The sequence below is a fragment of the Chaetodon trifascialis genome, chromosome 18 (genome assembly GCF_039877785.1).
Source record: "Chaetodon trifascialis isolate fChaTrf1 chromosome 18, fChaTrf1.hap1, whole genome shotgun sequence".
Taxonomy (NCBI): Eukaryota; Metazoa; Chordata; class Actinopteri; order Chaetodontiformes; family Chaetodontidae; genus Chaetodon; species Chaetodon trifascialis.
In genome coordinates this window covers 18,486,706-18,501,612 of record NC_092073.1, presented here as the reverse complement: position 1 = coordinate 18,501,612, position 14,907 = coordinate 18,486,706, and the positions used below count along the sequence as shown (strand labels likewise).

Below are 14,907 nucleotides of genomic sequence, written 5' to 3'. Positions count from 1 at the left end.
TAACGTAGTACTTATGTTAGTGGAAGTTGTAAAAGCAGAAGTATTGTTATTACTTGTGTAACAATGATCACAGGTAGCGATAGTCAGTGCTAAAGTAGTACTATTAGTTGTTTTGATTGTAGAAGTGTTAGTGATAATGTTACAGGTGGCAGTAGTGCTAATAGTACTGTTGCTAGCGGTAATACTGCAGAAGTGCAGTGGGTCCATTGAAGTGAGTCAGGGCCGATTGTGCTCTGTCCAGGCGTAATAATCCAATCTTACCAGCAGTTAGTCAGGCCGCTCTCCATTCGGCCTGCTGATAAAAGGTTTCGCCTGCCTGAACCTGATGGATCTGATCAGTTTCTAAGACTCGCTCTGACAGCACGTCAAAGCTTCAAATTGAAGGCTCGGACTACCTTCAACAAAACTCCTCATTTAAGGCTGATGATTACTTTGATTTGGGTCTGTCAGCCTTTATCTTCAAAAGTGAGATATGAATTAATTTTGTATTAGATAGAGGAGCCCTGGTGAGTGTCCCGGTATGATGAGATAAAGGTTCATTGGTATTCTGATGAGCGCTGAAGATAAAGCTTTCTCCATTTGCCACGAGGGATTTGGGGGAATCCCATGGAGGTTTGTCCACTGCTGTGGAGTGGTTGTGATTAGCATAAACGAGGCTAAATGTGATCCATGGAGGGGTGGTGGGTGGTGAAGAGGACATCCTTAATTATTGGTTAGGGTTCAATGCCCTGGGGCTTCCAAAGTTATGCGTGTTTATCCCATTAGAAAATGAGGTGGACATACAGTAATTCCCTTTAGTTCTTGCACTTTTACATCTCAGGCATTAAGTTTTTATCCAGAGCAACTTACAGTGAGAGTGTTTTCAGAGGGTCTGTGATTTGCTCAAGAGCATGTTGACATGGTTATTGAGGATACTAAGGTCATGTCCTGTGCAATATTCTGGAGGTTTTAGCAACCTGGGGGAGTTAACGTTCAGCGATTACATACCAACATTTAGGCAAGCAAAAAATTAAATATACAAAGGATTCGTTTTTTGTTTTTTGTTTTTTTTATCAGAATTTTACTCCTGTGAAAAGAGATATTCTTAAAAGGTACAAAAACTCCACCTAGTGGAATAACAAATGACCAAAATTGTCCTTAAATCAAGATACATCTGAGTTGATGTAAGTTTTTGGAGCACGCCTTGTTTTTCCTCTGAGTGGGGAGTGTGAACCTAAAAGATGAAAATCCAAACTTACATATTTCTGCTATTTTAGGGCTGATGATGACACTTTCTGTAAGTCGATGCAGTTTATTCCAGAAGCACAAAAATCATCACTTGGTTCGCAGTACATCCAGATTTTTACTGTACTGTTGGTTGTTTTTTGTCATCCTTTCTCTGAACCACGGACATTGCCTCCTTAAAACAACTATAATAAATTATTAAATCTTATTTATTTCTTTACTCTTCAGTTTATTTAAGAGAGACTGTGTACATTACTACTGCAGTTGCTGCCCATACGTCAGCGAAAAGGCTGTTTTTATCTATAGTCCCCAGACAAATGCTGGACCCTAAAAAAAGATTATAAGATTAAAGTTAAAACAGTTGTTTGAATATTTTACACACATGCAGAGCAATAGTAAAAAGAGAAAAGAGAACATTAATCTGAGTGAAGACGTTAATGCGGGACATCATTACGTATTGTTGGGTATTTAATCTTGATTCAGGTTTGATCATTGTGCTGCAGATTCATTCATTTAAACGTGTGACCTTGGCCAGATTCTCATGTTGTTCCTCGCACATACTGTACGGTCATCTCGCTGCTCAGGCTGCATGACGGGGAATAAAGAACTGTAACTGTTCAGAAGTACGTTATTGATGGATGATTTTGCAGCTCCTATTTTTGGCTCCCTGTAGAGCCTCCAATTCCAAAAGTGCCACTGCCAGCTGCCCACTGATGATGCAACGCAACCAGCCTGGCTCCAGCACTTGCTTCATAGGCAGATTGTCACTGTATATTCGAGCCACATCGTTCTCCATCGCACGTAGAATGAGGTGACCCCTGGAAAAAAAGATAAATATCCCACCCTCCACAGCAAGTACCCCCCCTGCTCAGGATTGATCATGCAGCCAGGCTAGTGTATATGCACTGATAGCCGGCATACCGCACACTAAGTGCTCCAGTATGATTGATTAGGCTGGAAGATTCATGATGCATGTGCCTGAAAGATATTGTTCTTCTGGAATTGAGTCTTCGCTTATGAGTGGACCCATGGCAAAAAATGTAATACAGAGTTTCAGCAGCAGGAGTAAATGTTATGACGTTTTTTTTATTTCACCAGTGTAACTTTAAATTCAGTGACAGCCGCTCTGGCCCCTGTCCCCTGACATTGAGTCTAATAATGAATGATTGGTGGGACAAAGCCTGCATTGGATCAGTGCACAGGATCCTGCTTTGCAACATGATTTATTGATGTCCCCGGTGGCATCAGTGGAGGACTTCAACGAATGTCACTGGCTTCCCATGAATTCAAATAGCCCTAATTCAGCAGTTTTTCTGCATAAATTCCCCCTCCCTCCACACATCCCAGGCTTAGTTAATGGAAGACAGGTTGACGCCATTAGTCAAATAGATGAGGGCATAATCTCACAGTAATTTTACATGGGTGTTGTTTGTCTCCATGATATTAGCATGTGCTATTCTGAGATGATCAGCTGGGTGATGCAGATAATGAGGGCAACAGGTCGGTGTGAGTGATAACAGTGTAAGCTGTGTGTCGCCCTCCAGTCAGAACAATAGCTTTAATTCAGTGTTTGTCTTGTTGTGAGCACATATTTACAGAACTCTTGTCGTTCGCGTCCTCTTTTGCATCACCACTACTCAAAATAGACCGAGTATTTTTGTGGGTGTTTTTTGTGCTTGTGAGAAAATATCAAAAAACAGGCACAGTGGTGGAAAAATCGTGCTTGTAGACGCGTGTTGCTGAGCAAGGCAAATTTTAAAAAGTGTCTCCTTGATTCTCCTGTTTCTCACACTTTATTTTCCTTTTACATGTCCTTCTTGGTCTACAGGGGACTAAATTAAAATGCAAATGCAATGTGAAAGGAATTAACACACATAAATAGAAAATTATAGCGCTACAATGGAATTATATTTACATTTTAGTCCACTGTTGGCTTCCATACTAATACGTCTAATTCAACCTTTTTGCTTTTGTCCATGTCTTATCACTGATGAACACCCTCACCTCTCCCTCGCGTACTCCCACTACACCACTGTCCTTCTCCTTGCACATTCTCCCATCCTGTCCGACCTCACTGTTCTTCCCCTTTTCCATCCAATTTTCTCGTGTTCCTCCCAGTGCTTCAACTCAATAATGGATGTTCATAAAGCTCAATTCGCTTCTCGAGCCTTTTCAATCATTTCTCCAGTTAATTCACTCGCTGCGCCTGCTTCTCCTCTGCATGTCTTTGTGGAGGCAGGGCCGGGCTCTCGGTCTGCGTTCACCCTGCTTACGCTCTCACTCCATCAGCCAGACGCCCAACTGTTGTGACAAATTACACCCATTTGCCTCGGTGTGAGACATGGTGTATGTGTAAAAGACGTGGATACACATGTAAGCCCTGCACACACACAAAAATTCAACAATGTAACATAGACTAAATATTTTCATGACTTTCTGACTTCTGCTATTAGCTACTTTAGCTACCTGGCTAACTCTTCACAGACTGAACCCAGTAAAGCCTGTTACACAAATTGCTATCTTCATATAAACCAGTCAAAATACCACTCATAGGTACGTCTGTATGTTTGAATCACCTGCTACACTTTGACTGCTATCTGTCTGCTCAAGCTAGCTAACATTAGACATATATCAATGTGAAATTCAGATGCTAACAATTGCAACGCTAACTGAAACGACAGTAGGCAAAGTTAGCTCTACAGTTAGCTACAGCATAGGTCACACAGCTAACATTAGCATTTTTTAAAAAGTAGCATTAGCATATATGAATTACTGCAGGGTGACTGATGCCCTGCAGTTTCTGCAAAAGTTGCCACAGTTTGTTTTTCTTTAGTAAATTATGAAACATAACAGTGGGATGCAGCTTTCATCCCATGCCATCAGTCTGCTTTAATCAGCTGTCACTGAATCACACGTTGAAACTCCAAAAACAGGTCAAGCTGATCACAGAGCCTGACAAATATTCATGCATTCATCCATTAAAGAGCAGTAATAGTGTGAGCTGTCTGAATTTAGTAAGGCCATTTGTTCCTCAACAGAGTTTGTGCGAGGGCTGTTTTGCACTGTGAGCTAACAGGGAGGTTTCTTTCTTGGGATACTGAACATTTTCCACCCATTATTTTATCCAATTTGTGCAGTTTAAGGCACTGAAATGTGTTGATCTCCTCATAAGCTCTAATTCATGCTCGCTCATTATGTCCCCTGGAAACTTGTCTCATTGTGACCTTAATAATGACTTTCCTACTGATGTCGAGCAAGGATTCTCACTCACTAAATCTAAACTAACAAACCTCAGAGCTCTACACAGAGTGATTCAGAAGAGGTCAGTGTTATCCTCACTATTTATTCAGCACTAATGAACATACAGACAGTCATCTTTAATAAAACATGACTTCAACTCCAAATTCCCAACTGAATATTAATCTGCAGTGTGGTTACAGATCAGGGTGATACGGCATGTTTCTGATCACACACACAAATCAGGAGAATGTGTTCCTGTTATGTGTGTGCCCGAGCATTTAATTCGCTCATTTCTGATATAACTTTGTTTCTGGTCTGGGCATTATGTTTTATTCAGGAGAAGTCTCGGGTTGCCAGGTTGTGGCAGCCAGGTTTTGGTATTGATTAAGGTATGACTCAAGCCCGACCACAGCATTGTTAACATCCACGCTTCTTTTTCTCCTTTTTTTCCTTTGAATAACATAATTATTACTCTACCTTGCATGCAGCTCGCTGTGAGGCGCCTTTCCTATCTTTAAAGTTAGTATTTTTAATAAAATGCTGATGTTTTTGTGACGTCTTGTGAGCATTTCAAAGGACTTTATCCTCGAAATCCGTCCTAATGTGTCCACTGTTGACTTTACCGATGATCAACAATAGCCCACGTACTTCAGCTTTGATCGGTTTGGTTTGTCTGTCTTCTATTTCCCTGCCTAAAGGATCATCTTAGGAAAGACGAGCAGTCATAAATCAAGGCTGGCCATGTGTGTTATCTCCTCAGATATGGGTCTGGAGAGGGCTCCGTGGATTAGAGACGTGACAGGCTTGGTTAATGGAAGACAGGGCCTGGGCCCTCTGTCCTGGTAGTCTGTGTGATTGAGTATGGAGGGATATGATTAATGATTCAGAGGCTGAGTTTAAATAGTCAGTGCTTTGGGGTTCTACTGTGGTGTATTTAAAACCCCCCGGTGAACAAAGAGGAAAGAGGATGGAGAAGCTTTTCAAAGACGCAGACATTTGAGATCACTGGTACTGACTGTTTCCTGGGGTTTTTTTAAATTCAGCATTTTCCAAAATATCGTGACCCTTTCTTCCCCTTTCTTTCCACATGTTCAACAGCTTTCTTTCCTCACATCTTCTCCCATCTCCCTCTCCTCTGCCCCTCTTTTGAATGGAAACTGGGTTTCCATAGTGACTGAGGGAGCACCATAGCTAAACAATGGCCAAAACATCTAGGTCACACTGGTGGCTTTAGACTGTGTGTTTTCTACGACTCTATGACTTTTCGGGGCTTTCGTGAGCGATAAAACAATGTAGTCTTAATCACTATCCTCAATTCTCGACTAAATTTGTGTGGTACGGTTTGGCAATATTACAAAAAAAGATTATTTTGTGTGTGTGTCTAATCTGACTCTTCAGTAAAGGACTTTGCATTTGTGTTATGAAAGGATAAGACTGGCAGTGTTCTGTGTTTTTCTTATTCCATTCCAACAAATTCCATGAATAGAGCAAAACCAACAATGAACTGACTGACAGGTCTTTGTATCCCAAACCTGAGCCTACTCTTCTGTGCCAAAGACCTGCTTTGTTGTCCAAAAAAATATTAAAAACACATCAGTTATCCACAGTTTTGTACTGGGTTGACATGTTCCTTTATTACCATCATCACACATAAAATGTAGTTTCATTGTAGTCACAAGCTTAAAGTAACATTGACAATGGTTAAAGCGAAATGAAAATGAAATGCACACGTTAGTCAAAATAACCCTGAACTTCTGTACATCTCATACCGTCTTCAGCTCAGCGTCCTGTGGCAGAAACATGCTACAAAACCTCACTGACACAGGAGTTTCATTTATGATAGCTGTGTGTTAATGCGTGTTCTGTTCTCAGATGAACGCACAGAAACCGCCCGCTGGGAGCTCCGCTACCGTGTCGCTGTAGCTGTGTTTAACAGTGTCAATAAGGGATTGAGGGGAGGAAGCAAAGGGGAAATTAATAAGCCTTTGCACGTTCCTCCCTCTATGACTTTCTTACTGTCTGGATAACATAATAGGACCAATATTCCCCACAGGCACCTGCTAATGACTTGTCACTACTCAGCCTCCTTATGGGATTGAGCTCGAGAAAGTGAATCTGTCAGGCTCGCTGAGATGGTTGTAGCATGTTAAGTGGGCTATTTTGATGCTGGCTGTGACTGTAAAAATGTCTTTACAGGTGATTTTGTGTAGCGTTGAGCGTGAAGCAGGTGACCGTTGCACTGGTTGCAAATGGACATGATTGATTTTCACCTTATTTTAAAGTGCTGAAAATTAGCAAACCTGTCAGAATTCCACTTTAAATGTATGTCTGTATCTAATTCTGTTTTGACTGCCTAACAGAAGACAAGATTACCCATTTTCTGTGTTATCTGGAGATTAGAATCAAATAATCGCTTGTTATTTTATTACCTCAGTGAATTGTGAGCATTTCTGCAGCGTAACGAAGCAGCTTTGATTGAACTCTGCATCTAAAGACCGAGACATCCTCCCAGTCCGAGCTGCGCGGTAGAACTCACCTAGTGAATAATGTTGTTAATAAAGCGCTTGCCTAGTTAGACTAGGTGAGTGATAAACGCTGGGGTTCAGTAGATTAAAGGCTGGGGAGCGTAATGAAGGCAACACAAGGCTGCGCGTCTCCTCTGAACACCTGAGCAATCGATTTCAGCCGGCGGGCTGCGCTCTCATCTAACGTAATGTAGCAAGATCCTTGAGAGAAAAGATGATTAGTCAGACAAGACATTTTGAAAATACACACATAAAAGCAAGCAATCCAGTAATACTCGAGGCTAAAAGGATGATCTGTGTCGCCCTGTGCTCACCATCAGCTTTCTCTCTCTTTCTCTGCAGGTGTTCTAGCATTCCTAGCACTGTCAGTAGGACTGGTGTCATCAGCACAGGAGCTGTACCTCAGCCAAGCATCCCAGGATCCTGTCTCCATGGCAGCAGCCCACAGCAGCCCCCTGTCTGCCCCCAAACCTCCCCCCCTGGACTGGCATCAGGAAGGCTCCAGTAGTGGGGAATGGCCATCCAAAGGAGGCACTCAACCGTCAAACATCATCCTCCCTACTGTCGCCCTCCATCCTCTGGCCTTGCTTCACACACCCCAAACTTCCGGCCTGGCTCATGGCGACCCTCCCATTCATGACACAAATACTGTCACCACAAACACTGTGAGCACTGAAAGTCATGTGAATCAGCCCCTGGAGGCGAGCTCTGATATTGTAAACCAAGGCCACATGCACAAATTGGTCAGGGTACCTCAAGTCCATAACCCAGTTACTGTCAGCACTAAGCAGGCCAGCAGCAGCAGCAGCAGCAGCCCTAAATCTCCCAGCACAGCGGTCCCAAATATAGATGTGGAGTCTACCGCCAGAGGGGCTCCAAACCCCCTGGCTCTTATGTCCAGCTCTGGATCAGACAGAGGAGATACACTCGCTGCACACCACGTGGAGCCTCAGAAGTTGAGTGTGGAGGAGCCCACCGACCCCAGCCGGCAGGTTGTTCCAGATCTCGAGCGCTCCTCCTTGACCTCCCTTTCGTCTTCGTCAGTGGATGCTGACCTCGCACTAGGCCTGAAACTCAGGGAGCATGTTCGAGGCGCTGCACACCACGCCATCACTCTGCGGGAGGTGCACGGAGCGAACGAGCCCCCCACCGACCCACTGGTGGTAGAGCCGAATGGCGGGTCTGTCAGTCCAGTCCAGAACCCGCCAGAGAATCTAACTTCCACTGCTTCCACCTCAGCCCTGCCCACTGAGGCCAGCCTCAAGACACAGAATCCAACAATCATCCCAAACAACCACACTGCACCCAACGAGACCACCACTGAGAAGGGTCCTGGTCAGGTTGTCCAAGGCAATGGCACAGACACTGCCTCTCTGGGACACTGGTTGGGGAACGTAACTGCATACGGTGGGCTGCTTTCTAACAGCAGCCCAGTCGAGGAGGCGCCTGCTAAGGGGAACAGCTCGGAGCCCCCTTCAGAGCCCAGCGGGAACTTCCTGAACAGGCAGGTGCCTGCCACTACCCAGGACCCCTGGACGCCAGGCAACAGCTCAGGCCCCACCGTTGACTCCCCGCCGTCCCGCATGACCATCTGCTTGAGCAGGATGGACATTGTGTGGATCGTGCTGGCCATCAGCGTGCCCGTGTCCTCGTGTTGTAAGTAATGTCAGAGCAGCTTGAGAAAGGTGAAATGAATGACTATAAAAAGAGTCAGATGACTGTAGAGTTTGGCTGACCTTGATTTAGACCCATAAAACATAACATATGTTGCTATTGAAGAAAATAGCTCTACAGTTTAAGAAATTGGATAATTTGCTTTAGTTAGACGACCGCTCTCGCTCTCGTGTTTGCTCAGCAAATATGAAGCTACAACCTGCAATAGGTTAGCTTAGCTTAGCTTAACATAAATACTGGAAACATAAGGAAAAAGGCAGCCTGGCTCTGTCTGAGGGCACCAAAATCCAGGAGCCCAGCCAAGTAGCAGTCGAGCACATAAACCACAGTAAGATTACAGCTCGTCGTTTTTATGTTTTGGTGTAAGGATTAAACACACAGGCTACAAACAAGGTGTTAATCAGTGAGCTGCGGAGGTGTTGGTAGGCAGATTTCGTTACCTTCGGGCAGCCCTGGCTAGCTGTTGCCCCTTGATTCTAGTTTATATGCTGAGCCGAGCTAACTGGCTGCTAGCTGTAGCTTCAGTGTTCAATCAATCTCTTCATCTAACTCTCAGAATAAGCAAAGTAGTTTACTCTGAGTCACAGTAGAGTCATTTTCGAATAAAATCTTCATTTTATGCCCTCGCTTTTCTTCCACTTTCATGGTTTACACTTGCTTCTGTGTGCAATCTTCCTCATTTTTTCAGAAAGCCTCTTGGCAGCCCCTTCAGGGCTTGATCTTGTTACGTTAAATTGGAGAGAGTGCGATAGCAAAATAACAGCAAGGGAGGGAGAGGTTGGTTTTTTTTCCATCGAGCTGCCAAGTTGCACCTGAGGCAAAACACATTTTTTTGCATTTTGGTCCGTTGGAGAAATAAGGATTTCTTCCCCTTTGATAATACATTATTTTCTTGCATAATTCCTGAAAATTTCTTAGTGAGAGACAGCTTTGTTGTTTCAGATCAAAGTTACTCCAAGGTGCAGCACAAGTAGCCATTTCTAACAGTATTTTAAAGGTGGATTTTCTTCCTTTCATCCACAATTTCCTCTATCAGTGACATGTTGTCGTGAAACATGACAGCCTCAACCTGAGCAGCTACTCTGGGCGCTTGCTTTCAGAGGATTTTTGAAGCCGGAGCTCTTCCAGTCTCTGTGCTAACGCTCATTTTTCCCTTCCTTGTCTCTGCCTGATCTAGCTGTGCTTTTGACGGTTTGCTGTATGAGGAGGAAGAAGAAGTCGTCAAGTCAGGAGAACAACCTCAGCTACTGGAACAACGCCATCACCATGGACTACTTCAGCAGACACGCCGTGGAGCTGCCCAGAGAGATACACACTCTGGAGAGTGAGGTACAAGCTACTGGCACACTGACTCTATTAGTGCACAGCACCGCACACAGAAATGGGGGGACATTCACTTGATGTTTCACTATCAGTCAGCAGAATGCTTTTAATGAGTATGGAAACAACAAAAGGATCCATGTCCAATCTCTCCTGTCAGCAAGCCTCGGGCCTGCTGAAGTGCACTTGAGCATGACACTGTATTACTACGATTTACAGGGCTGCTATTGGGAGCAAGCAGAGAGAATTTCCTTGCAGGGTATTTATTAAGAGTACTTGTAAGTATCACATCTGGTAAAAGGAAGTCAGAACAGTGCAGTTTCCAAACCTCATACCAACTAAACCTCTTGTGACAAGCGGATAAAAGAGCTTGATGTGATGAACGGGGCTGTAGCTACCAATTAGGACTCTGAGCTCATAATATTTCAGGGATTTTGAGGGGTTTGATGACATGAAGAGGGGTTTACAGTATGTGATTCCACACTTAGTAGACAGTTTTTTGATTACATATTTTAAAAATTTGATATCTGGGGCAAAAAAACTGGTAAGATTTAGTATTTTCTTACATACCAGACAGTGTAGAGAAGGCTTTAGAGCATTTAGACCTGGTGTAAGGTGAAACAAACTAATGGAAATATAATTAAGCATTTACATGAATATATAAAATGTGGGAAAAAAAATCCTGCCTGCAGCCCAGGTGATGATTGTTTTAGTTACCACTTTTAAATTCAGGAGCAGGAAATGTAATGCATTCCAATTAACAATATTAGCCAGTCTCCTGTTGCACACTTACTGTAATACCAGTGTTTTTCTGTGTTTTCTGTATATTGTTATGACCCTTAACATATTCATTTATTCAGAAAATTTGGCCTCCTGATGAAGCTTTAGTCTCACGCTGGTTGGTCCACATATTAATCTTTTAAGCTGATAAAAGCTGCTAATTGGCTGTTTTTGTAGTTGACAAAGTGAATTTTCTGCCTCAGTTGTTTTCCATGATTTTTTTTGCTCCATCCCCTGCACATTTCTGCCAATTTTTAAATGATATTTAGTCTCTATTATCATGAAAAACAAAAGATTTGGATTAAATGCATCAGTTCGTGCAAAAAAATGTGTGTTTAGTGCATAACAGCGCCATCTGGTGGCCAGCGTAACATATTACAATATTATAATTTTTCAACTTAGTTTGAGGTCTGCAGTCCACCTCCTCTTCTTTCCCGTTATTTTGATCTGCCATCGCTTTGTTCTGTTTGCATGTTTGCATCTTCTCCCCAGTGACCATCTCACTGTGTCTCCTTTCTTTTATTCCTCCTCCGCTGCTCAATGCTCATTCCTTTGCCGCCTGTTGTGGGGGGCGGCGTCAGGAGAGGGAAGCTGAGGTTGGATCATGTGTGGGATGCCCCTGGTGACACCCAGGTGTTGTTTCCCCCTGCTTTACCTGCCTCTGTAGAGCAGCGGGCTCATAGCTTCCCTGGTGCTTTAGGTAAACGACGGTGCTCTGGGAGAAATGATCGTAAGGCGAAATGATAACATGACTTTGATTGGACTGGATCGTGCTGATAAAATGGCCTGATTGCTGCTGTAAAGCAAATCATTTTGTTTTTCACACCTCCCTCCTCCAGCACTGTCTCATTACTGCTGACTCACCATCAACAACCATTTCTACACCCCCCCCCCATTAAGTCCCCCTGTTGCCTTATTTCTTCTGAGTCATCCCTCCCTTTTGTTTCTCCGCTCGTGGAGCTTTTACATCTTCTCCTCCGCCTCCCTTTTGTATCTCTGCTCATCTAGCTTTGTCAGATATCTTTGTTCACCATCTCCTTAAAAGCCCCTGGGTGCACCAAACCCATATTTTATTCTACTTGCTTCCACACTAGACTGTCTGCTCATTGTCTGTAGAGTGACTTAGATACAGTAGACTGCAGCGTGTGCCCTAATGGTGAGCCCTGAAGCCTGAATCATGAATCACAGCTGTTGTTTAACAGTTAGTCCCCCTGTGCTAAATTCTTCGTGTGCATTTGCAGGAGCATGACACCTGCCTACCCCCTAATGGAGACTACAGCGGCAGCAGCGTGGTCCTGGTTAACCCTTTCTGCCAGGAGACCCTCTTCATCAACAGAGACAAAGCCCCTGCCATCTAGAGACAGAAAACGAGAGACACTGTTGGATCCCCCTCTTCTACTCCCCCTGCTGTTGTTGTCTATTTTATATATGTGGTAAATATTCAGAGACTTTGACTTTATACTGTATATGACAGACACAAAGAGCAACCAGAAAGACGAGTGATGTAAACAGACACTATTTACTATGAGAATGCACCCGCATATTTTTCTGATGTACATTTTCTACAAAAGGCTTAATTGTGATAAAAGGTTTTTATTGTCTTTATAAACTACAGAGTATATGTGGTTTTGTTTTCATTACAGTGGCTTGATGGTGCGTGCACTGTGGGTGTGGCCACATGAAATGTGCTTTAGAGAGAGAATCGTGCTAAGAGAACATTAAAGCCGTTCTTTGTAATTTTGCTTTTCCTTTCAAATCAATCCCAAAATACTTATAGCCTGTTGAACTTGAATATAGCACCTATGTACTCGGGGGAGAGATTTAAGAGAGATTTCCTGTTTGTGAGATCAGGGCCCATTTTTATCAAACTGTGCACACTTAGGACTAAAAAGTGCTAAAAGTGAAGAATAAGAAGATATTTGTCATGTGACTTCCTCCCACTAGCTCTCAAGTGATCACACGATTAATCACATATATGCTCTGAGCAGGAACAGCCAATCAGAGATGCAGATTTACTCTACTGTACAGCTGCTCCTTTGTTCTTTATTTTTAGTCTTTTAATCCTAGCATTGCTCACTGGGGTTATTCTGCCAAAATATATGTATGTGACTTAAATTTTCAAAAGAATTCATTTCTTTGTGTGATCTTGCAAACATCTCAAGTAGCAATTCAAATGTGAAATCAACAATAATAAAATATGATACGTGATTAAGATAACACTGCATTTTGTTTGCTTAAACACAAGACAACCGCAGAATACCAAACATTTAAAGCAGTTATAATCAATATTTTTACAATAACAGTCTATGAAATGACAGCTCAGGGGAGCTTATGGGCAGTTTCAGCTCATTGTTTAGCTATCTGGGCTATCAAAGGACAGCGGGACACGTTTAGAGACAAGGTGGTGAACGTAGTGGAGCACTCAGCAGCTGAAGAGACAGTTGGTGGAGACCAAACACAGAGTTAAAAGAGGGTGAATATTAGACGTACACTCATCAGGTCAACTCTAAATGAATGATAATGTCGTTCTTTGACTGCTGGATGTGTAAACAAGCAACTGTTTGCTAACCAGTTCACTATATCGACTTAAAGCTGATCACACTGTACATCAGTGTTCGCAACCTCTCTCTGCTGCCCCCAAGTGGCCAAGAAATCAGTCATCGCAGGTTTAAAGCAGTTAAGTTTGCTGCAAAAGAAATTCTGCTCCTAGTAGACAAAGTACATCAGAGAAATCATATAAAAAGGAGAATTGGCTGTATTGAAAAGGACAGATTGAGAGATCGGTGCATGGAGTCAGTGCCAGCTTTTTTCTTGTTGTTTGCACCCCTGATGTCTCTGCAGTTCTCTTACATTTCAGAGCATTGTTTAATAGCTTTTATTTTGAAGTTTGTCAGTAAAAGTGAAGGAATTTCACTTTCACTTTAGTCAAAAATGTAACTTTTAGCAGTTTGATAAATACGGGCCCAGATTTTAATGTTTGATTCGGGCAGAACATTTGGGTGATTTTGGCGTCTACAACCTGCAGTTTGGACTGACTTACAATGGCTTTCCCCCTCATGTGTCACCAGCTTCTCCTAAGAGGGACCACGTAGATGTCTTATTTTTTTATGTTGGCCCTTTATATATCAGTATGCGTGTGTGTGAATGCCCTGTTTGTGCATGTAAGCATCCCGTGTGGACGGGTTCAAATGAGCTGCCCCCTTAACCAAATATCACTGTTACTTTAAGTCAAACAAGACTTTGTATCACTTTCCAGCTCAGTTTTATCTGTTTCTCTGTGTGTCTGTTTGTGCCTCTGTATGTGTCTGTCTTGTCTGTACCGTGGAGTGGCTACTGGTTATATCCCAGTTTGAGAGAGTTTCTCAGCACTGTAGGAAACAATTAGACCAACCTTGCTACTGTAAATGTCTCCCTCCATAAATACTGTGTTTGTCCATCAATGCAAACTGTGTTTGTTGAAATGTTGAATGATTGTGAAATAGTTGCTGGACCACAAAATACATGTTAGAGGCTGTCAAAAAAAGTTGACCAATAAAAACACTGAGATAAATAATGTATGCTGAATATTTACTGTGAGCACATACAGAGGCGGTTTGATTAAAAAAAAAAAAGCGTTTGAATATTTTGTTTGATTATTGAACCTGTGGTCCTTCTATCATCTGTTTCACTTTGCATTGCTGCAGTTTTCTTCAGTAATCAATGCTGCCTGCCTCTATTGTCGCTAACGATTTTCTGCATTGTGAGACGTTGTTCTGAAATTGCTGGTTCGACAGGTGATGTTGAATAACAGGCTCAAACATATTGATATTTCCTGCATTGGATGCTCACAGCTGGGCTTCTTGTTTTGCACGCTCAAAAGTGGATATTTTACAAAACGTTCAGTGGCACGGTGGAGCAGTGTTCAACATTATGTATTTTTTGTACTGTAGTATACACTGTACTTTTTACTGCTGAGCAATAAAACAAAGAAAAAAACACTGACTGATCCATTTGTCTCATTTGTCCTCAATCAACAGACATTTCCTCAAATTGCCATACTGGTTTACTACATAACAAAGCAGTGTAAACAGCCGAGCACAGCACATCCATTGATGCGGTGTGCTGGAAATTTCTCTTTGTGCACCAGTGCTGCATCTGGTGCACT

General features: G+C 42.8%; 1 protein-coding gene across 1 annotated transcript in view; it reads left to right on the top strand.

The window, feature by feature from the left end:
* The window catches only part of tmem108 (transmembrane protein 108), a 47,869-nt gene extending 33,128 nt beyond the window's left edge, over positions 1-14,741 (top strand). Inside the window, exons 3-5 of the mRNA XM_070986430.1 lie at positions 7,332-8,645; positions 9,841-9,992; positions 12,005-14,741. Of these exons, the coding sequence (XP_070842531.1) occupies positions 7,332-8,645; positions 9,841-9,992; positions 12,005-12,121 (1,583 nt within the window). The 3' untranslated portion in view covers positions 12,122-14,741. The remainder of the gene's footprint in view (positions 1-7,331; positions 8,646-9,840; positions 9,993-12,004) is intronic.
* Positions 14,742-14,907: the final 166 nt, after the last annotated feature.